Source organism: Mobula birostris, chromosome 9, assembly GCF_030028105.1.
Source record: "Mobula birostris isolate sMobBir1 chromosome 9, sMobBir1.hap1, whole genome shotgun sequence".
In the NCBI taxonomy this organism is placed as follows: domain Eukaryota; kingdom Metazoa; phylum Chordata; class Chondrichthyes; order Myliobatiformes; family Myliobatidae; genus Mobula; species Mobula birostris.
The window spans coordinates 154,186,215-154,210,899 of NC_092378.1; the positions used below are offsets into that span (position 1 = coordinate 154,186,215).

Consider the following 24,685-nt stretch of genomic DNA (forward strand, 5'->3'; position numbering starts at 1 on the left):
CTGGGTAAAGAAGGTCCTTGTGGATGGATTGCCATCTTCTTGAGGCATGATGGTTGATTATTTCCACAATACTTCTGGTTTAGCATGGTGCTAGAGAAGTCCTGTGACTACTTATTGGTGGTAAACAAAAAGAAAACAACTACTTTATCAATAACACTTTCTGGTAAACAATCACCACAAACAATGGAAGTGCGAGCAGAGGCGGGACCCATCCACTGAAACCAAGAGTGAGAAAAGACCTGAGTGCCAGGCCGATTTGGAAAGGTCAGGTATGGGCCAAAACGTGGCAGTGAGGTCCAGACCCAGAGAGTATCAAAGCGACAGGGCCCAGGTCCTAGAGCAAGGAACGACCCAATGTTTGGACGATTTAAACATCAGGGAGGATTAAAAAGGCAGAATGTCAGGACCAGACACTAGGGTCAGGCTAGTTCTTCTCACTGCTCTGCAACATTTACTCGGCTCTGCACTGAACTGAAGCTCGGCTTAAATAAGTAGGCTCACTTTTGTTCTGCTATTTGCATAGTTGTATTGTTTGCATGGTTTGTTTTTTCCTCTCTCTGCACATTGGGTGTTTAGCAATCTTCTGTTTATTTAATGGGTGCTTTTAGGTTTCTTTGTTTTGTGCCTGCCTGCAAGGAGACGAATCTCAAGGTTGTGTATAGTATACATACATTTCAAAAATAAATGCACTTTGAAGTACAGTGAAAAACCTTTGTTTTGCATGCCATGCATACAGATAATTTCAGATACACAACACCCAATCCAGAATGGCCTTTTCCCTAGTGGGTTCAACTTCTAGCTGCTCTAAAAAGCTGTCTTGTAGGCATTCTTCAAATTCTCTCTCTTGGCAATCTACCTGCATATTGAAATCCACATTGACTCTTGTAACATTGCCCTTTTGACATGCATTTTCTATATCCCAGTGTAATTTGTAGTCCACATCCTGTAAGGTGTTGTACATTCTCCCTGTGACTCTGTGGATTTCTGTTGGGTGGTCTGGTTTCCTTACACAGTCCAAAGACATATCAGTTGGTAGGTTAGCTAGTCATTGTAAATTATCCTGCGATAAGTTTAGGGTTAAATAGGTGGGTTGCTGGGCTGTGTGGTTCTGCACTGTATCTAAATAAAATAAAGAAATGGGAATCTCCCACATGGTAAGGACTGATCCACATACCAGGCAGGATCCAGGAACTGAGCAAGTTGCTTCAAACTACACTGGACAGCAGCTTTTCCTTCACTGATTGCATTGCTCCCTCCACTGGACCCATGGAGAATTGCAGGGAGGAACATCACTTCCAGCTGGTCAGAGCCACTGATAGAATCTCTGCTGGATTTACATTTTGAGAATGAGTCAGTTATGTAGCTGTTTTATGTGTCAGGCTACACTTTTTGCAGCACCGCCTCCATTGTAGTAGCCAATAGTTCACAGCAAGCCCCAGAAAGAACCGGTGGTGTGTTGGTCCGGAGGCCAATCATTGTAAATTTCACATCCCATTCCCAACATGATAACTCAGCCATGATGGAATGGTCTTATAAAGACACAGGAGCAGAATTACACCATTCAGCTCACTGAGCCTGTTCTGTATCATTGGGGAGGACAAGACAGAACCGCTAGACCATCTGCATCAACAATGAAGAGATGAGGGAAAAAAAACACAAAACCCATTCAATAGACCTCATTCCACTAGTCTCTCCCACCAGTCCTGCTCTTGTGAGGGTGAAGTATAATTTGATCAGCTTTTTCACAATATTAAGCATTGGTCTCACAAGAGGAGACTGAAACTTCCATAAATTTCAGTTACACAAGCTTTGGTTTACACACACTTTATTGCACAATGAGATTCCACAAGGACGATACATCTTTCCTCTTTGAGCTGGTAACTTATTTTACACATGAGCACATTTAAAATGGAGAGACTTTCAGATACCCGTCCCTTTTTCAAATGGCCCAGAGTACTTAACGGCCTGGTAAGTTTATGGGGGTTTCATGTTCATGGCTATGATATAGAAACTTGACAGCTTCCCAAAGCTGTGGGTGGAGTGGTTCTTGTTGCCTTCACCTGGGTCAGTACAACTGCAGTTTATACAGCCACCTGTGAACAGAGTGTTACACACTGCACTGTGGCCCGCTTTGTTGAGGGAGACCGAGATTCTCAGAACCCAAGTCTGATAAAATGGAGTTGTATCCATGCCTATCAAAGTGTCACAACAGACGTGCTGGATATGTTTTTACTTTTCAGAACCTGTAACTCAGTGACACTTACAGATATTACACTGCATATCCATACCATAATGAAAGCACCAAGAAGTAAGTTTCTTTTTCCCCTTTATAGTACGAAGGTCTATCACATATGGAATTGAGTATGTCAAGAAGCAAATTAAGGGGAAGAAAACAGAGCTAGACTGATACACTTATATGGAATATTCACAAATTTCTCATTAACCTTAGGCAATATTAAATTGTTGAAGATATGATTAATCACATTCTTTTAAAGCATAATAAACATCAACACATTGTTGGGGTTGTGAGCATCTCTTGTCTACAGGGATGGTGGATCATATCATTGCTTCCACCTTTCACTTAGTGTACAGGGCAATTAGTGCTACTTCTCCATCCACCACACAAGGGACTTCAGAAATGAAGATTTCTTCCTTGCTTTTGGTGTGGGGACAGTGTGCATGCGTGCCACCAGTCAGTGCTTGATGATGCTCAATGCTACCACAGGCACAGAGCGATCAGGAGCCTTACTGAAAGGTGGGTTCTGGCTGCAGTGGCTGAACGATAACGGAACCATAAAAACAGCACTTACACAAACGAAACTACAACAACGTGACAGCACCTCCAAACTACTGAAGGCTTCAGCTACCCTGATACAATTAAGCCTTTTCTCACTAGCATTGAAAAATACACACTGGTGGCCGCAATACTTAAATACAATATACAAGTCTAATATCATCTACCAAAGATATTCTCCTTGACTATAGACCACTTTCTCAACAGAAATGCATCATAATGGATTACAAGTACAAAGCCACAGTTACATGGAGATATTTACAAAGATTTGAACGTGAAAGTAAACAGTTGCCCCTATTTTGCCCTCAGCTGCCTTGCTGTGTGCCTGCTGTTTTTGCAAGAACAGCCCAACCACTGCCAGATAGATGGCTGGAACACAGATATTTACAAACATCTTACATTAATGCACAGCTCAGGTTCCAATGATATGGTTCACCAATTTAAAAAAATATTGCACTTACCCAAAATATGACCTCTCTTGTGGAAGGCAACAATTGCACTGTCCCAGAGTCCTGAAACTGTATGCCTCAACTGGCGATCTTGGAATGATTTCATGGTTATTCAACTTGTAAATTCCACGCAAAAGATAAATGCTCTAGTTCAGGGTGCGCTCTACAGGACTTGAAAAATACTCTAACTCAGGGTGTGTTCTACAAAACTTGCTTCCAAAGATGAAGTCAATATTCTGTAAACTTAGTTTAATCCAAATGGACACAATTCACCCATAAGCACTGGTAACAGGAGCCCTTTAAAACAGGTGAGCTTGTGAACAAAAACAGCAGCTTCTGTAAAACTGACTCCAAGCCGTAAGTGGCCTCATGTAGCAATGGTTGCTTTAAGGGCTTTTTCTTCTTTATCTAAATTAGTGTAGCAGCTATCAGTGGTTTAGTCCTCAATAACTTCCTGCACTGAAGAACAAGCTCACCATTTTTATGCCCCCACTTTGTCACTTACTTGTCATTGGTTTTAGGACCATATAACATTAAGTGTCCAGTTAACAAATGTTATCATTATTTAATTTAATGATCTAGTTTGGATTTTTGCCATCTGGGAGGTTATATATATATTGTTTTATAAACTTTTTCTACACAAGTAGTTTTGAAAGGTTGATCTTAAACATGAACAATCTTTTGCCAGGAATTATGGTAGCCTGTGGGAGTCAAGCAGTAACTTGATGTCCAATCTGCTAATATCCCTAGAACACCTCAAGGGAGAAAAAAAATGACCAAGGAGAAAGATGGAAGTTGTGGCCCTGAGCTATGCTCTGTGCAAATGTGTAGGCACAACTGATGAACCTTTATCTATCTAATATTTAATCCATTTATTTTAAGCATGATAACTCTTTCACTAAAATAGTGGACATGGCCAGTTTTTAAGTGCATGATTGCTAGTAACGGCCAGTGGCTTTGAGCATAAAAATGTGTCACAACTGACATTCCAACTCCTTTCCACAATTGTTGGAACACTGGAATTCTTACATTGCTAACAGAGGGAAAAAAATGATACAGGTAAACGCTACTCTTAAATGGGGCACCATAAAAAAATTAGTTAAGCCCACAACCATCTCTTTGATTTAAGTTGGTCAAAAGGTTATCTCTTAAGATTTATGTTAAAGGATTTTTACCTGCTCAAAGAGGCCGCTTACACTTTATTGTGCCTGGCTGGGGTGTAGCAAGTTTCTGAATGAATCTCAACCTTCTGGTTGTGATATGAGAATGTAGCCAGACAATATACAGGACACATTGCATTCAGTTCTTGTAAACAAACAAGTAGGTGCTTCCAAGAGTTTGATAGTAACACTGAGAATTGTCATACATTATGTAGAATACTGAACGGGGAAAAACTTAGTTGTGCACACATTTGTGATTCTAATGGAGATTGAATATCCTTAAAACCATTTACGATATGCACTGTTGGATTCTAGAATCAGCCATGCCAATCGTGTTGAGGTGCCAGGTGCACTGATGCCAGCACTAATGAACCAATCCCCAGCTTGCCAGCAATAGCTGCCAAAGTTGGCTTTAAAGAGGGAAGGGAAATTCAATTAGGTCGTGCCCTCTCTGTTGATTTATAGGAATAGCTGTTTCTTGCGATAGAATCTGCACAACTATTTGGGTTAGCTGAGGGCAGTAATTGGTATGGAAGATGAACGAGCTTAACCTGCAGCATGCAAAGACATCTCATCAAAGTAAAATAGTGCACTTGATAAGAAAGATTGTTCTCCCATCTGCATTTAGCTTGAAAAGTGCAATTTGAAACAATACTGAAATGATAAATGAAAAAGAAAAGCTTATGGAGATGTGCATAAATTTGACTAAAAAACAAAATCTTGTTTCTAGCACTGTGCATTAATTAACCTGTTTTCTCCGGTTGGCAGCTCCCCACAAGCAGTATCCTAACCTCGCTGTGACCCAGGAGTCACAAGAAACTGCAGACTGGAACCTGCAGTAACAATCCTCTGGAAGAACTCCGTGGTTAGACAGCAACTGTGAGAGGAAAGGAAATCTTGAGGCAGGTTTTCAACCCAAAATGTCAACATTCCTTCCCTTCCACAGATGCTGCTTGACCTGCTGAGTTCTTCTAGCAGATTGTTTGTTGTTCATTATGACCCAGACTGCACTTAAACAGTCTCCCACATCACTAGAGCACAGAATGGGTTACAATCTGATAATGTGCACATAGGTACTTCAATCCTCATTGCAACTTAATAAATGAATATATATAATTATACATTTAGAAAGATGGTAAGGATTAGAAGTTTGTCCCAAGCACATGGGTAGTTTTGCTCACTAAACACTACATCTGAAGTTCAGTTCCACTGAAGTCAGAAGTGAAGTACAAGTCGCAAATGCTCTTGCATCATGCACATGAGCAAGGATAAATTTCTAGCTTGTTCTTGTAATACAACTGAAACGCAGAGCTAATTCACATAATGGTGCATCACATCCTTACAGAGTGACCAATCTGGATCCACGAGGTTAGATCTTTTGCTACCGATAGGTTCATGATAGGTGAAACTGGCATGAAGTCAGAAATATACAGATGGTATTATATAGATGAAACAAAAACAGAAAACACAGGTAGTCAGCATCTATAGAAAGAGGAACAAAATTAACACTTCAGATCAAAACTTATCATTAGCTGTTTCTCTCTCCTCAAAAAGTTAACTGATATCTCCAAGTTTGTTTTTAATTTAGATCTCCAACAGCTGCTGTTATTTTTAGTTTTTTGAGCACCATCATGGTGGACTTTGTTTCTTCCTCCTCACAGGAGATTGCCTCATTCCAACACTTCTGACTCAATGGAGTTTGAAGCAAAAATAATACTGCACTAACAAATATCTTAGCAGGAATCCAGAGTCTACACAAAAAATAAGCATGATATGATTGTAGAGATTCCATAAGACAGGATACATCCCAAAGATGCCTTCAATTGGAAACATTGTCCTGGAAGCCCCACACTTCCAGTGTACTGATCTGAAAAGTCTCCGAGCACAGAGGAAGGTTGTCAAAGGTACTGGAGTGTCCAGTTGTGCCGTGATTCAGGTTCTCATCGATGTACAATGCAGGACAGCCACCACCACCTGGTGGGAGAGGCAATAGTAACACTTTAGTTTCTCAATGACAAGCTTAGCTAACTTAAAAGCAAGCTTTTTAAAAATTTGTAATGGTGTAGGGAGGAGGAATAATTATCTGTTGTTACATATCAAGCATATCACTTCTGTTCTAACCACTCGGCATTGGCTTCCTGTATCTTTTAGAATCAATTTTAAAGTTCTCTGACTTGTTTTTAAAACTCTCAATGGTCTGGGACTGGAGTACATCACAGATTCACTTTTATTTTATAGTCCTGCTTGAGCTCCCTGTTTTAATTTAAGAGACTGGCGGAAAAAGACCAATCTCCCTTCAAACGATAATTGGCAGGTTAGCTTTTTCTGCACCACACTCAACTGTGGAATTCAATGCCTCAAACTATGAGGGATGCAGGTCAGTTGACACTTCTAAACAGCAGCTCAAAACCTATTTATTTAACCCTGCTTTTAACTAAAATTTTTGTCTTTTATTTTCATGTTTGCACTCTATCCTGTTGTAAAGTACTTTGAACTACATTATATGAAAAGTGCTCTATAACTATTATTATTAATAATTATACCTTTGGCTGGGGCATTCAATGTGCTGGAAATATTCTGCATTAAAGAAATCAATGGAGGAAGCAGGGAGGGGCTACAGATTTGATTCTAATTTTAACTGCCTTGCTGGTCAAGTGCCTTGTATGTGACTGGAAGAAATCAGATATTTAAAGGCTGGATTCAATGGGGCTATCTAGAATAATTAACAGACAAAACAGTTACCATCATCTTGACCTCACTTACCAACTATAATGGAGTCTGGATTTCCGGCCATGAACATGGACGTGGCTTTGGTGGTCAAGCTGAAGTGACGAGTAGCAAGAAAAGGTGATAATCTGTCTGAGGGGTCTTCATGGGAAGCAAGTAAACCCCGCTCTTTACAGGATTCAGCATCCAAAACACTGGGCTGCTCTGGTGAATCTGCAAACGAGTCTGAGCAGCCTTTAGCTGTTTCCAGCTCGGGATGCTTAATGATAACCCATTCATATCGCACCATTTCAGGCTGCAGCTAGGAGTAACAAACATTACAATTGCTATATAAGACAGAGACAAAGAATGACAAAATGATTTTGATTCCCAGTGACTTCAAAGGGTCTGTTTCTAGTCCTGCATTGGCTTTACTGGATGACTAAGAGACACAACGACACAAGCATTTATATAGAACACAGTACCGTACAGGCCCTTTGGCCCACAATGTTGTGCTAACCTTTTAAACTGTTCCAAAATCAATTCAACCCTTCCTTCCCATATAGCACTCCATTTTTCTTTCAGCCAGAGTCACAGAGACCCTATGTGCCTGCCTCTACTATCATCCCGGCAGCACATTCCATGTACCCATCACTCTATTAAATAATCTACCTCTGACATCCCCCATACTTTCCTCCAATCACCTTAAAATTATATTGCCTTGCATTAACCATATAGCATTGTAAATATAATAAAACATTTGAGGGATGTTAGAGATACAGTGGATTCCGGCTAAATGGGACACACAGGGACCAATATGCTTTGGCCCAATTAAGCTGCTGTCCCAATTAGCCAAAGTTTCATGGAAGTAGTTAAAAAAGTAAAACAAAAAGACAAACTACCATTTAACTGAGTAACAAATTATGTATTTAAAGGAAACAAATTAGAACACTACCAATACTACTGGTGGTTGTCAGTCATATCTGACAACGACAAGAAACCTGAGTGGGAGAGTTTTTAAAAGTAGAACTGTACTGGATCCTTAAGGTTGTTATAGCTGGGGGGTGGTAATGGGGATAAGCTCCCACTACTTATTAAATGCTCCAAAGGCGTGCACCTCAAATAGCCTCTGATGACCAAGTCTAGCTCTTGGCCTTCACGTGTGGCTTAGCTACCAAGCCCAGCGGAACCATTTCTACTGACAGAAGGTACAGAGGCAAGCTACTGGCACCTTAAAACCAGTCGCTTCAGGCAGATGGGGCTCGTAGGCCGTGGTTGTCAGCTCATCTAGGAGAAGGAACCTGATCTCAAACCTCCGCTGCCTTGTGGCTATACCCATTCATGGGGAAGGCTTCGGGAGTAAACCTCGAGGGAAAAATCCGGAGCTGGAGTCCCTAAGGCAGTCCTACATTGAGTTCAATGCTGACTGGCAACTCCTGCGACGCTGTTGGTATCAAATGATACTGGTCTCTGCTGTTCCTTTGGATTCATCAGATGCATGGAGAGGGGGAGTTTACTATGTGGGCAACGGCTGGCTCTCCATATTGTACTGCCTAGGCTTGTGTATCTGGACAGCAAGTTTGCAATATCCATGGTCAACTCTGGCAGATGGAGGTCTCAGAAACTGAGGCAGTTCCACCCTCTCGACTTCAGAAGTCTGGGTCCAGTAGCACACCCTCTCCCAACTTTATCTTCTGGCATCTTCCCCTTTCCTTTCCAATCCTGAAAAAGGGTCTCAGTTCAAAACAACGACTGTTTATTCATTTCCACAGATGCTGCCTGACTTGCTGAGTTCCTCTAGCATTTTGCGTGCATTGCTTCGGATTTCCAGCATCTGTAGACGTTCCAGTATTTCTGAATTGTCTTACTGCTTATTTCTCAATAACTAACAGTGACAAAAATCACTTTTTCTGAACACAAACAAATGTAACTGCCGCTATTTAAAATTGTTCACCCCAAGTACAGAGAAGTATCTAACAGCTACACAAGTGCACACAACTGACACTAGTTGGCTGTTCAGCAACAGTTTCCTGTACTAATTAAGCTGGGCAGTGTCTCAAATAGATGAAGGAAATAACGGTTATTTTCTTACTGGTTTTTGTTCTTAAAGAGTTGTCTCAAATAAGTGGCTGCCCCAATTAACCAAGACCTAACTAATCTGAATCCACTGTATTACCAAAACAAATAGCAAAACTATGAGATTAAATGAATGCACATTTGGAAAACTATGGCTAGCATGGCTTGTCTTTAATGATTCTGTGTTGGCTTTTCTTTATTACTCAATATTTGTCCAAATGATTAGTAGCTTTGTCGCAGATGCAATAATTATGAAAAAATCTGTATGTCATCTGTTCTAATAGTTCTTGTCGTGACGGTACCACAGGAGCATAATGAATAATAGGTTCACTGGTCATTGTAAATTGTCCTGTGATTAAGCTGGTGGGTTGCTGGTTGGTACGGATTGTTGGGCTGAAACAGTCTGTTCCACATTGTATTTCTACATAAATACAATTAAAAAAAGTGTCCCTTCTTTATTTTGAATCTGTATTCCTTTGAGTTTAAAAGAATGAGGGGCAACTGTACTCAAACATACAAGCTCCTAAGGGATGTTAGCAGGCCAGGCAGCATCTATGGAAAAGAGTACAGTCAACATGTTGGGCCAAGACCCTTCATCAGGACCGGAGGGGAAAAAAAAAGAGGAATAGACTTAAAAGGTGAAGGAGGGGAGAGAGAAACACAAGGTGATAGGTGAAACCAGAAAGGGGAGGGGTGAAGTAAAGAGCTGGGAAGTTAATTGGTGAAATAGATACAGGGCTGGAGAAGGGGGAATCTAATAGGAGAGGAGAGGACAGAAGACATGGAACTAAGAAAAGGGGGGAGGGAGGAGCGCTAGAGGGACACGATGGCAGGCAAGGAGATAAGGTGAGAGAGAGAAAAGAGGAAGGGGGCGGGACATTACAGGAAGTTCCAAAAGTCAATGTTCATGCTATCAGGTTGAAAGCTACCCAGACAGAATATAAGGTGTTGTTCCTCCAACTTGAGTGCAGCCTCATCGCGATAGTAGAGGTGGCCATGGGTTGATGTATTGGAATGGGAATGGGAATGGGAAGTGGAATTAAAATGGATGGTCACTGGGAGATCCTGCTTCTTCTGGCAGACGGAGCGTAGGTGCTCAGTGAAGCGGTCTCCCAATCTATGTCAGGTCTCACCAATGTACAGGAGGCCACGCCGGGAGCACCAGACACAGTACATGACACCAACAGACTCACAGGTGAAGTGTTGACTCACCTGGAGGGACTGTTTGAGGCCCTGATTGATAGTGAGGGAGAAGGTGTAGGGCAGGTGTAGCACTTGTTCCACTTGCAAGGATGAGTGCCGGGGGGAGATCAGTGGGGAGGGACGAATGGACAAGGGAGTCACATGAGTAGGACTTCCTATTCCCATTCCAATATATCAATCAATTGCCTCCTCTCCCTCACTATCATTCAGAGCCCCAAATAGTCCTTCCAGGTGAGGTGACTCTTCACCTGTGAATCTGTTGGTGTCATATACAGTGTCCGGTGCTCCCGGTGTGGCCTCCTGTATATCGGTGAGACCTGACGTAGAATGGGAGACTGCTTCGCTGAGCACCTACGCTCTGTCTGCCAGGAGAAGTGGGATCTCCCAGTGGCCACCCATTTTAATTCCACTTACTATTCCCATTCTGTTATATCAATCCATGGCCTCTTCTACTGCCGTGACAAGGCCACATTCAGGTTAGAGTAACAACATCTTATATTCTGTCTGGGTAGCCTCTGACCTGATGGCATGAATATCGATTTCTCGAACTTCCAGTAATACCCCGCACCTTCACCTTCATCATTCCCCATCCCTTTTACCCTTTCTCACCTCATCTCCTTGCCCGCCTATCGCCTCCCTCTGGTGCATCTCCCCCCTTTTCTTTCTTCCATGGCCTTCTGTCCTCTATTAAAGTTCCCCTTCTCCAGTCCAGTATCTCTTTCACCAATCAACTTCCCAGCTCTTTACTTCACCCCTTCCCCTCCTGGTTTTACCTGTCACCTTGTCCCTCCCCTCTTCCCACCTTTTAAATCTTCTTTTTTTCTCCAGTCTTGATGAAGGGTCTCAGCCCGAAATGTCAGTTGTACTCTTTTCCATAGATGCTGCCTGGCCTGTTGACTTCCTCCAGCATTTTGTGTGTGTTGCTGGGATTTACAGCATCTGCAGTTTTTTTCTTGTTCCTAAGGAATGTTGCAAGTTTTCCCTAACAGGAGAGTCACAAACAAGGCAACAGAGCTAGAATATAAGGGGTCTGTCAGTTATAACTGAGGCTGAAGAAATGTCTTCACACAGGGCAGTGAGGCTCTGGAATTTTGTGCCTGAGTGGATCGTTAGAAATAACTAAGACAGAGATGGACGAATTTTGCACGATCAGAAATTTGAGGTATTATGGGAGTTCAGATCAGCATAGATCAGTCATAATTATATTGAATGGTGGGGAAGCGCTGAAGGATGGCTGGTCTACTCCTGCTTTGCCTTCTTGTGCAACACTCCTGTGAAGACCCTCGGATATTTTGATACATTAAAAATGTTACATAAATAAGTTTTTGTATTATCATTTCCCTCTAGCTTTCTGCACCTCGTAAGAATACTGTGGAAAGTATAGACAGGAACAGGAACAGTTCAAGTTCAATTTGCTTTTGTTTACTTTTTAAAAAATTATCTGCGTAATTTATCCTCTTTTGCGAATTGGATAAGTGGCAGTCTTGTGACGTGTGCTTTTTAGTGAATTCTGTTGTGTTTCTTTGCTTTGTGGCTGCCTGCAAGAAGATGAATCTCAAGGTTATATATGGTATACATATTTTGATAATAAAGTTGAACTTTGATCAGCTGCAACATGATTTTTGTACTCAACACCCCAAATGATAAAGGCAAAGACCATTTGCTTTATTTGCTTCCTTATCCAATTGTGTGGTCACTTTCAGGGCCCTATATACTTGCACCCCAAGATCCCTCTGTACATCAATGCTCCCAAGTATCCTGCCATTTACTGCAATCTTTCCTCTTGCATTTGACCTCCCAATGTGAACAGCTGCACTTGTCTGGATTAAACTCCATCTGTCATTTCCCTGTCCACATTTCCAAGTGATCTGTATCCCACTGAATCCTTTGACAACCTTCCTCATCACCTACAATTCTAACAATTTTTGTGTTGTCTGTAAATCTTACTAATCAGTTCACTTAAATTTTTATCCAAATTATTTATACAAATCACAAAACAATAACTCAACTCTTGGCTGCATCCCTCCCCCTCCTATCTTCTCCTATCATTTCAGATCTCCCCCTCCCACTTTCAAATACTAGTTCTTACTAGTTCTTCTTTCAGTTCGTCCTGACGAAGGGTCTCGGCCCGAAATGTCAACTGTACCTCTTCCTAGACCTGCTGCGTTCACCAGCAACTTTTATGTGTGTTGCCTGAAATTCCAGCATCTGCAGGTTTCCTCGTGTTTGTGACAATAACTCAACTCCAATTTTTAAAACAGTCAAACCAATGTAAACTACAGACTGTAGAATAACCAGCAGATAGATCTATCAGAAAGCCTCATGGTCAGTACTTACTGTATAGAAGATTAAAGTGAAAAACCGTGATAGTTAATACAAAGTTCAACTTTTCCAATGGAACAACATATTGGAAAATGATGGCAATTTTAATCAGTTAGGAGCTAAAAAAATTATATTAACTAACAGCATTTAGTGTTTGTTAAACCCAAGGGCATAATATTCAAGAAATTTCAAGGACAATCCATTCTACTGATACAGTACACTTACAGAGAATGTGTAGTCAGACAATGCTGCTTTAGCAAACACTTGCTGTTTGTCATGGTGCCACTTACGTGCCAAAGCTGAGTTAGCATAAATTTCTGGCCTATCAGAAGCAAGGAGCCAAAAATAATGCAGTAATAGCAAAAAGGAATTGACTGTCATACCTTGAACACAAAGCATTCCCCTGTGCCAAAATAGCTCAGCTTGTTTCCTTCTCGCTTTCTTTCTCTCCAGTCAGTTGAAAGGTAGGCTCCACAGACCTGTTAACATAAGGACACAATGACAGGTTCAGCCAGGGCCCGCCAGATTTACAATAACCCTAAACCCAAGTGATGACAAGAGCTTGTTCTGGCTCTCTCCTGAACAACACAGAACATGGTGGCGTGCTCTATACCAACCACTATGCTATTGTGTCGCCTCACACCTATAACACCACTAACGTGTCATTCTCAAACCTACCATTCATACCTTGTATATTCACATCAGAGTCATTGGACAGGCCCTTTAGCATACTCCAAAATGAATCGAAGTTTTCCTTCCCAGATTGCTCTTCATTTTTCTATCATTTATGTGCCTACTCAGAGTCTCTTGAATGTCCCTAATGTACCTGACTCTCCCACCACCCCTAGCAGCATGTTCCATGCACCTACAACTCTGTTTAAAAAAAAACTACCTCTGACATTCCCCCTACACTTTCCTCAAATCACCTTACAGGGTTATCACCACAGATGGAATATCTACATTTTTATGTTTAGCCTCATGCAGGCAGTGGACACAGGTTTGGGCAGAAGTATCAGTGTGGGAGTGGGGAGAATTAAAATGGCTAGCAGCCAGGAGCTCCAGACAGCAACAGTGGACAGAGTGTAGGTGCTTGGCAAAGCAGTTATCTAGTTTGTGCCTGGTCTCACCAACATAGAAAAGGTTACAGTGGGAGCACCTGTCCTATTCCCTTCGTGGATGCTGCGCGACCCATTGAGTTCCTCCAGCATCTTCATCTTAACCTCCTGCTCCATCTCTTATGCTCTTATTGTCTCAGGTCTGCTCCTACAGAACCCCAATATTCCAGAATCAAGATTCTTGTAATTCATTGCATTTTCTGGTGCAAGTTCAGCTTGAAGATTATCGTGAGAAGTAGGCGATGAAACTTATCAACTCCTCTCTGAGAAGCCACTTGGATCTGCTCCAATTTGCCTAATGGCACAAAAGGTCCAGAGCAGGTGCTATTTCACTGGCTTTTTTCTGAACCTTGCAACATCTGGACAGTGAAGATGCATTCATCACGATACTCCTCGTTGATTACAGCTCCACATTCAATAGTATCATCCCCTCAAAATTAATAAACAAACTTCAAGACCTTGGCCTCAATACCTCCATGTGCAATTGGATCCTTGATTCCCTTTCTTGCAGACCCCAGTCAGTTTGAATTGGCAACAACATCTCCTCCACAATCTCCATTAGCACAGGTGTATCACAAGGCTATGTGCTTAGCCCCCTGCTCTGCTCAGTTTACACTTATGACTGTGTGGCTATGCACAGAACCAATGCCATATTCAATTGCTGTTGACAGCATTGTCGTTGGCTGAATGAAAGGTGACAAGTCAGCACATGTTAGGGAGATCGAAAATAAGACCATAAGACATAGAAGCAGAATTAGCCCAATGGCCCATCAAGTCTGCTCTGCCATTTCATCATGGTTGATCCATTTCCTTCTCAAACCTATTCTCTTAACTTCTCCTCATGACATTACATGTCCTGACTAATCAAGAATCTATCAACCTTTGCTTTAAATTCACCCAATGACACGGCCTCCACAGCTGACTGTAGCAATGAATTCCATAGTTTCACCACTCTCAGAGCTAAAGAAATTCCTCCTCATCTCTGTTCTCTTTTTCAATATTTTTATTAGTTTCTACATAGAAGAATACAGAGTACACGAAAGTACAGTATATATAAAGGTCGAAAAAAACAACTACCAATTACATTGTACCTATTCATAATAGCAATCTCATTACCCCGTATTCATGTGGGTTAGTCAAAGTTATATTGAAATATACTAATTTATTACAAAAAAAGAGTCTAACCCCTACCAAGAACAAAGCTGTTTATTAAGGAGAAAAGTAAAAAGTAAAATACCTCAAACACAAGGCAATCTGCAGCTGCTGGAATTTCAAGCAACACACATAAAAGTTGCTGGTGAACACAGCAGGCCAGGCAGCATCTCCAGGAAGAGGAACAGTCGACGTTTCGGGCCGAGACCCTTCGTCAGGACTAACTGAAGGAAGAGTTAGTAAGAAATATGAAAGTGGGAGGGGGAGGGGGAGATCCAAAATGATAGGAGAAGACAGGAGGGGGAGGGATGGAGCCAAGAGCTGAACAGTTGATTGGCAAAAGGGATAATGAGAGGATCATAGGATGGGAGGCCTAGGGAGAAAGAAAGGGGGAGGGGGGAAGCCCAGAGGATGGGCAAGGGGTATAGTGAGAGAGACAGAGGGAGAAAAAGGAGAGAGAGAAAACGAATATATATGTATGCATGTAAATAAATAAATAAATAAAGGATGGGGTACGAAGGGGAAGTGGGGCATTAACGGAAGTTAGAGAAGTCAATGTTCATGCCATCAGATTGGAGGCTACCTAACCTCTACCGTTAATGCCCCACCTCCCCCTCGTATCCCATCCGTTATTTATTATATATATATATATATTTTTTCTTCACGTATATATGTTCATTCTTTTTCTCTCTCTCCTTTTTCTCCCTCTGTCCCTCTCACTATACCCCTTGCCCATCCTCTGGGCTTCCACCCTCTCCCTTTCTTTCTACCTGGGCCTCCCGTCCCATGATCCTTTCATATCCCTTTTACCAATCACCTGTCCAGCTCTTGGCTCCATCCCTCCCCCTCCTGTCTTCTCCTATCATTTTGGATCTCCCCTCCCCCTCCCACTTTCAAATCTCTTACTAGCTCTTCTTTCAGTTAGTCCTGACGAAGGGTCTTGGCCTGAAACGTTGACTGTACCTCTTCCTAGAGATGCTGCCTGGCCTGCTGCGTTCACCAGCAACTTTTATGTGTGTTGCGCCTGTAGGTAAAATACCTTCTCGTATAATAAAAATTAATAATAGCCAACATCTAAATTTAAACAACGAATTAAGGATTTTGAAAGTTTTGAAAATAATTCAGAAAGGGTCCACACAGTGTTTGAAAGTCTTGACGAGATTCAGAAATTGAATGACGAATCTTCTCTAAATCTAAGCATGACATAACGTCGCATAACCATTGAGCATGAGTAGGAGAAGAAACATCTTTCCATTTAAACAAAAGTGCCCTCCTAGCTAGAAGAGAACTAAAGGCCAAAACATGTAAATCAAATGTCTTCAACTTGATATCTTGTCCTGCAACAATACCAAATAGGGCCGTCAGAGGATTAGGTTTAAAATTGACTTTGAAAAGTAAAGAAAAAGTTTGAAAAACTTCCTTCCAATATTTTTCAAGACATGGACAAGTCCAAAACATATGAATTAATTAAGCTTCTCCATTATTGCATCTGTCACAGTAGGGAGATATAGCTGAATAAAAATGAGATAGCTTATCTTTCGTCATATGGACTCTATGTATCACCTTAAATTGTATGAAGGAATGGCGAGCACATAGCGATGAAGTATTAACCAGTTAAAAAATTTCATTCCAAGTTTCCTCAGATATTGATGTCTGTAAATCTTGTTCCCAGAGATTCTTAGTTTTGTCTAAAGGAACATTCCTTGTCTCCAGCAACATACCATAAATATTAGACATTGAACCATTATAAAAAGGTGTCAAGTTAAAAATTACGTCTAGTAAGTTCTTATCTGATCTTATAGGAAATGTGCATAATTGAGATCTTAGAAAGTCTCTGATTTGTAGATATCTAAAAAAGTGAGTTTTGGGTAGGCTATATTTAGCTGACAATTGCTCAAATGAAAAAAGATTTCCTCTAACAAACAGATCCCAAAAACATTTAATACCCAACCTGTCCCATTCTTTAAAGACTAAATCAGTTATGGAGGGTTTAAAAAAAATTAGACTGAATGGGACTAGAAAGGGAAAATCTCAATAAACTAAAATGTTTTCTAAATTGTATCCAGATCTTCAGAGTATGCTTAACTATTAAATTATCAGTTAGTTTACTTACAAATAAAGCAAATGAGGGTCCAAGAAGAGAAATAATAGAAAATTTATTAACAGAATTAGTTTCTAAAGAAACTCATACCGGACAGTCTACACGAAATCCGAAATGATAGGAGAAGACAGGAGAGGGAGGGATGAAGCTAAGAGCTGGAAAGTTGATTGGCAAAAGGGATATGAGAGGATCATGGGACGGGAGGCCTAGGGAGAAAGAAAGGGGGAAGGGGGAAGCCCAGAGGATAGGCAAGGAGGGAGAGAGGGAGAAAAAGAGAGAGAGAGAAAAAATATATATGATAATAATAAATAAATAACGAATGGGGTATGAAGGGGAGGTGGGGCATTAATGGAAGTTAGAGAAGTCACTGTTCATGCCACTAGTTTGGAGGCTACCCAGACGGAATATAAGGTGTTGTTCCTCCAACCTGAATGTGGCTTCATCTTGACAGTACAGGAGGCCGTGGATAGACATATCAGAATGGGAATGGGACGTGGAATTAAAATGTGTGGCCACTGAGAGATCCTGCTTTCTCTGGCGGACAGAGTGTAGGTGTTCAGTGAAACGGTCTCCCAGCCTGCGTCAGGTCTCGTCAATATATAGAAGGCCACATCAGGAGCACTGGACGCAGTATATCACCCCAGCTGACTCACAGGTGAAGTGTCGCCTCACCTGGAAGGACTGTCTGGGGACCTGAATGGTGGTGAGGGAGAAAGTGTAAGGGCATGTGTAGCACTTGTTCCGCTTACAAGGATAAGTGCCCGGAGGGAGATTGGTGGGAAGGGATGGGGGGGGACGAATGGACAAGGGAGTTGCGTAGGAAGCGATCCCTGCAGAAAGCAGAGAGGGGGGGAGGGAAAGATGTGCTTAGTGGTGGGATCCCGTTGGAGGTGGCGGAAGTTACGGAGAATTATATGTTGGACCCGGGGGCTGGTGGGGTGGGAGGTGAGGACAAGGGAAACCCTATTCCTAGTAGGGTGGCGGGAGGTTGGGGTGAGACCAGATGTGCGTGAAATGGGAGAGATGTGTTTGAGAGCAGAGTGATGGTGGAGGAAGGGAAGCCCCTTTCTTTAAAAAAAGGACATCTCCTTCGTTCTGGAATGAAAAGCCTCATCCTGAGAGCAGATGCGGCGGAGACGGAGGAATTACGAGAAGGGGATGGCATCTTTGCAAGAGACAGGGTGAGAAGAGTATTAGTCCAGGTAGCTGTGAGAGTCCGTAGGCTTACAGTAGACATCAGTAGATAAGCTGTCTCCAGGAGATAGAGACAGAAAGATCCAGAAAGGGGAGGGATGTGTCGAAAATGGACCAGGTAAACTTGAGGGCAGGGTGAAAGTTGGAGGCAAAGTTAATAAAGTCAATGAGCTCAGCATGCATGCAGGAAGCAGTACCAATGCAGTCCCCTTGTTCAATCCCTTCCTACCTATGTTCGTGACACTTCCCACGCTCTGAAATTTTTCAATGATTTTAAGTTTCCCCCCACCGCTTTACTTTCATGGATGTTCAGTCCCTATATACTTCCAATCCCCACCAGGAAGGTCTCAAAGCTCTCAGCTTCTTTTTGGATTCCAGACCTAACCAGTTCCCCTCTACCACCACTCTGCTCTGTCTAGCAGAATTAGTCCTTACTCTTAATAATTTCTCCTTTGGCTCCTCCCACTTCCTCCAAACTAAAGGTGTAGCTATGGGCACCCGTATGGGTCCCAGCTATGCCTGCCTTTTTGTTGGCTTTGTGGAACAATCCATGTTCCAAGCCCATACTAGTATCTGTCCCTCACTTTCCCTTCGCTACATCGACGACTGCATTGGCGCTTCTTGCACGTATGCTGAGCTCGTTGACTTTATTAACTTTGCCCCCAACTTCACCCTGCGCTCAAGTTTACCTGGTCCATTTCCAACACCTCTCTTCCCTTTCTGGCTCTATCTCTGGAGACAGCTTACCTACTGCTGTCTACGGACTTTGACAGCTACATGACTCCCTTGTCCATTCGACCCCCTCATCCCTTCCCACCAATCTCCCTCCCGGCACTTATCTTTGTAAGCGGAACAAGTGCTACACATGCCCTTACACTTCCTCCCTCACCACTATTCAGGGCCCCAGACAGTCCTTCCAGGTGAGACGACACTTCACCTGTGAGTCGGCTGGAGTGATATACTGCGTCCGGTGCTCCCGATGTGGCCTTCTATATATTGGTGGGACCCGACGCAGGCTGACAGACCGTTTCGCTGAACACCTACGCTCTGTCCGCCAGAGAAAGCAGGATCTCTCAGTGGCCACACATTTTAATTCCACGTCCCATTCCCATTCTGATATGTCTATCCATGACCTCCTCTACCGTCAAGATGAAGCCATACTCAGGTTGGAGGAACAACACCTTATATTCCGTCTGGGTTACCTTCCAACCTTGTGGCATGAACACTGATTTCTCTAACTTCCGTTAATGTCCCACCTCCCCTTCATACCCCATCCGTTATTTATTTATTATTATTTTTATATATATATATTTTTTTCTCTCTCTCTCTCTCTTTTTCTCCCTCTGTCCTTGCCCATCCTCTGGGCTCCCCCCAACCCCCTTTCTCCCTTGGTCTCCCGTCCCATGATCCTCTCATATCCCTTTTGTCAATCAACTTTCCAGCTCTTAGCTTCATCCCTCCCCCTCCTGTCTTCTCCCATCATTTCGGATCTCCCCCTCCCCCTCTCAAATCTCTTACTATCTCTTCTTTCAGTTAGTCCTGACGAAGGGTCTCAGCCTGAAATGTCAACCGTACCTCCTCTTATCGATGCTGCCTGGGCAACTTTTATGTGTGTCGCTTGAAATTCCAGCATCTGCAGATTTTCTCGTGTTTGCATTAGTATTCAACACTAGTTTATGTTGGACAAAGGAAAGTGTATTATCTATAAGAATCGAAACTCCTCTAGATTTGGCCTGAAAAGAAGAGTGAAAACAAAGTCGATTCCCACAGCTTAAAAAAAACGTAGATTATCACATTTGTGTGTGAGTTTCTTGTAAAAAAAAATAATAGGGACCTTAAATTTCTTAATATAAGCAAAAATCTTATTACGTTTAACAGGGTGATTTCACCCTTTCACATTAAAACCGAGTAAATTAATAGTTTGGACCATTTTTAATATTATTTAAAAGAAGGGTTAAAATGCAAGTTAAAAACCAAGCCATAAACCTTGAGAAATGGTAACCAAGCAACAAGTTGGCTAAAAATTCGAAAACAGCTTCTGAGGGGGAAAAAAAAACATAACCCCACCCACCTCTCAAAGAAAACCGACCAATAGAAAGTCAGCATCTACAAACTACGGACAACCCCCAAAAAACCTGGTGATCGCTCCAATTAGTTTCAAGGTTATTTATATTCCAACCTAGACTAAATAATACCCAAACAAGAGATTCAATTCTCGTATATCAAAAATATAGTATTAAAAAATACGAAGGGAAATTAGTTACAAAGGTTTACCAAAAGTAAAGGATACAATTATTCATACAGATAGACATTGAATATTAATCTTATATCTTCATGGAAAAACAGACTAAGCAATTAGCCTTCAAATTTAAAAAATCTTTGTGCTTCAGCATTCAAATGAAACAATTCAAAGGATCCATCTTTAATGAGATTCTCAGTCAAACTGGGTAGCCAAGGGACGGGTTAAAATCCTTGTTAAAAAAATTCCAACAGAGCTTGTTTAAACTTAGCACACTCCTGCATAACCTCAAGTGAATAATCTTCGAGAATCTTAATATTCCACCCTATAACTAATCATGCCCCTTCGACGGGATTTGCGAATTAAAAGTTTCTAATTTAATCTTGTGTCTTCACGTAAGGAGAAACTAAACAGTTAGCCTTTGGATTTAACCTTCGGATTTTAAAAACTTTTGTGTTTCAACAGCCGAGCGGAACCATTCGAAAGAACCATTTTTAAGTGTGATTCTGAGTTGGGCTGGGTAGCAAAGGGAAGGCTTGAAACCCATATTAAAAAGCTTGGCCATAACTTCTTTGAATTTAACACATCCCTGCATAACCTCAGGCAAATAATCTACAACAATACTAATCTTGCGACCATTATAGTCAATCATGCCTCTTCGACGAGATTCGCAAATTAAGGGTTCCTTTGTTTTAAATTCCTGAAAACAGATTATTACCGATCTTGGTCTCTGAGCGTTAGGAGGTCTACACGCAGGAGATCTGTGAACTCGATCAATCATAGGCACAGACGTCAAAATCTCTGGAAATAATTCTTGCAAAAAGTTTGCAAAAAACTCCACAGGATGGTTACCTTCGATTAATTCTTCGAGACCCAGAACCTGTAGGTTGTTCCTTCTATTTCTATTTTCTAGGTTGATAATCTTCTGTCTTAACTTTTCGTTGGACTTCAATTGCTTTTCACAAAGCTTCTGCAATTCATCCACTTCCATTTCCAGAGCCAACAAATTTTCCTCATTATTTTTAATACATTTATTGTGTTCATTAAGAGTTTGTTGGATAGAGTCCAATTTACCATCTATTTGTTTAAATTCAGTGCTGAATTCAGTTGAAACTTCTCAGAGGCTTCTTGTGTATGACTTTGCAGCAATTCCATAATAGAATCCAAAGAGGCAGGAAAATCATCCTTTTTAGTACCCCTGGCACTCCTTCCAGCCATAATGAAAGAATATCCCACTTAAAAAAGTTTCAAGACAGGTTGGAAATAGTAAGATAATTCCACCAGGAAATCTCATCTCTGTTCTAAATAGACATCCCTCCATTCTCAGACTGTGCCCTCTGGCCCTAGAATCCTCCACCATAAGAAACATCCTCTCCACATCCACTCTGTCTCGGCCTTTCAACATTTGATAGGTTTCAATGAGATCTCCCCTCATTCTTTTAAATTCCAGCAAGTAAAAGACCAGAGCCATCAATTGCTCCTCATACAATAAGCCCTCCATTCTTGAGTCATTTTCATGAACTCTCTCTGAAGCCTATCCAATGTCAGCACATTCTTGCCCAAAACTGAGTGCAATACTCCAGCAGCCTTACAAAACCTCAGCATTATATGTTGCATTTGTATTCTAGTCCTCTCCCCACTTAGAAAATTGTCTATACTTTTATTCCTTCTATCAAAGTGCAGGACCCTACACTTCTCGATACTATCCCATTTGCCATTTCTTTGCCCGTTCTCCTAATCTGTCCAAGTCCTTCTGTAAACTCCCTGCTTCCTTAACACTACCTGCCCCTACACCTATCTTCGTATTATCCACAAGCTTACCCACAAAGCTATCAATTCCATCATCCAAATCAATGACATATAATGTCCAAAGAAGTGGCCTTAAAACCTGCGGAACACCATCACAGGATACCATCTCCACAGCACTTCACTCTGCCCTGACCCACCTGGACAGCCCCAACTCTTACATCAGAATGCTGTTCATTGACTTTAGTTCGGCATTCAATACCGTGATCCCCTCCAAGCTGATTGCCAAACTTCACCAGCTTGGTATCAGGCTCATCCCTCTGCAATTGGACCTTGGACTTTCTGACTAACAGACCCCAATCAGTTAAGTTAGACAACCTCTCCTCCTCCACTCTCACCCTGAACACCGGCGTGCCACAAGGCTGTGTGCTGAGCCCTCTTCTGTACTCCCTTTTCACCCATGACTGCGTTCCTGTACATGGTTCTAACTCCATTATCAAGTTCGCAGACGACACCACGGTGGTCGGCCTGATCAGAGGGGATGACGAGATGGCCTACAGGGACGAGGTCCAGTACCTGGCCGTGTGATGTGCCGACAACAACCTGGCCCTTAACACCCAGAAGACCAAGCTTCAAATTCCTTGGTGTCCACATTTCCAAGGATCTCACCTGGTCCCTGAACTCCTCCATCCTGATCAAAAAGGCGCAACAGTGCCTTTATTTCCTGCGAAGCATCAAGAAAGCTCACCTCTGTTTCAGGATACTGACGGACTTTTACCGCTGCACCATTGAGAGCATACTCACCAACTGCATCTCAGTGTGGTCTGGCAATTGTCCCATATCAGACTGCAAAGCACTCCAGCGTGTGGTGAAAACTGCCCAGTGGATTATCGGCACCCAATTGCCCACCATTGAGAACATCTACCATAGACGCTGCCTGGGCAGGGCGAAAAGCATTATCAAGGATGCATCTCACCCTAACCATGGACTTTTTACTCTCCTCCCATCCGGTAGGCGCTACAGGAGCCTCCACTCTTGCACCAGCAGACACAGGAAGAGCTTCTTCCCTGAGGCTTTGACCCTGCTGAACCTCACATCACAGCGCTAAGCAGTATTGCACCCATATTGTACTGTCTCAGTACTTTTATATTTGTGTGCTGTAGGACTTGCTTTTTATTCGCATTTATTCTGTAAATAACACTATTCTTTGCATTTCTGGTTAGATGCTAACTGCATTTCATTGGCTTTGTATCTGTACTCGGCACAATGACAATAAAGTTGAATCTAATCTAATCTAATCTAGTTGTTGTCTCTCCAATCAGAAAAGGCTCTCTTTATTTTCACTCTTTGCCTGCCAATACTCCATCCATGCTAGTATCTTTCTTGTAATACTCTGGGCTCTTATCTCGTTTAGCAGACTCAGGTGCGACACCTTGTCAAAGGCCTTTTGAAATTCCGTTTGCAACTGATTCTCCTTTGTCTGTGCTGCTTGTTATTTTCTCAAAGAACTCCAACAGATTTGTCAGGCAACATCTTCCCACTACTGAAGTCAGGCAAACTGACCTATCCTCTGCTTCCTTTCCTTCTTGAAGAGCGGAGCGCCATTTGCAATTTTCTAGTCCTCTGGAGCCATACCAGAACCTATTGATTCTTGAAAGATCATTACTCAAGCCTCCACAATCGCTTCAGCTACCTCTTTCAGAACCCTGGGTGTAGTCCATCTGGTCCAGGTGACTTATCTACCTTTAGACTTTTCAGTTTTCCAGGTACCTTCTCCATAGTAATAGCAACTGCACCCACTTCTGCCACAGCGCTGTCGAACTTCTAACATTCTGCATGTTTCTTCTACAGTGATGATGGATGCAAAATACTTATTCAGTTTGCCTGCCATGTCCTTGTCCCCTCTTCATATTTCATCTTTTCCCCACTATGGTTTTAAGTTTTCTTCTGTTGGTTTTTAAAAGTTTTGCAATCCTCTAACTTCCCACTAATTTTTGTTCTATTATATGCCCTCTCTTTGGCTTTTATGTTGGCTTTGACTTACCTTGTCAGCCACAGCTGTGTCATCCTGCCTTTAAAATACTTTTTTTGGAATGCATCTGTCCTGCATCTTCCAAATTGCTCCCAAAAACTCAAGCCACTGTTACTCTGCTGTCATTCCTCCTAATGTCCCCTTTCAATCAAATTTGGCCAGCTCCTCTCTCATGCCTCTGTAATTCCCTTTACTCCACTGTAATACTGATACATCTAGCTTTAGCTTCTCCCTCTCAAATTGCAGGGTGAATTTTATCATACTATGATCACCGACTTCTAAGGGTTCCTTTACCTTAAGCTCCCTAATCACATCCTGTTGATTACACAATATCCAATCCAGAATAGTTGATCCCCTAGTGGGCTCAACCACGAGCTGCTCTAAAATGCCATCTTG

General features: G+C 42.1%; 1 protein-coding gene across 4 annotated transcripts in view; it reads right to left on the reverse strand.

Annotated features, from left to right (window-relative positions):
* Positions 1–1,808: 1,808 nt before the first annotated feature.
* The window catches only part of tbc1d24 (TBC1 domain family, member 24), an 83,270-nt gene continuing 60,393 nt past the window's right edge, over positions 1,809–24,685 (reverse strand). For all 4 annotated transcript variants that reach the window (XM_072269219.1, XM_072269218.1, XM_072269220.1 and 1 more), the window contains exons 5-7: positions 13,094–13,189; positions 7,167–7,431; positions 1,809–6,377 (exon numbers count right to left, since the gene is read on the reverse strand). In XM_072269219.1, coding sequence (XP_072125320.1) covers positions 6,223–6,377; positions 7,167–7,431; positions 13,094–13,189 — 516 coding nt within the window. In that variant the 3' untranslated portion in view covers positions 1,809–6,222. The remainder of the gene's footprint in view (positions 6,378–7,166; positions 7,432–13,093; positions 13,190–24,685) is intronic.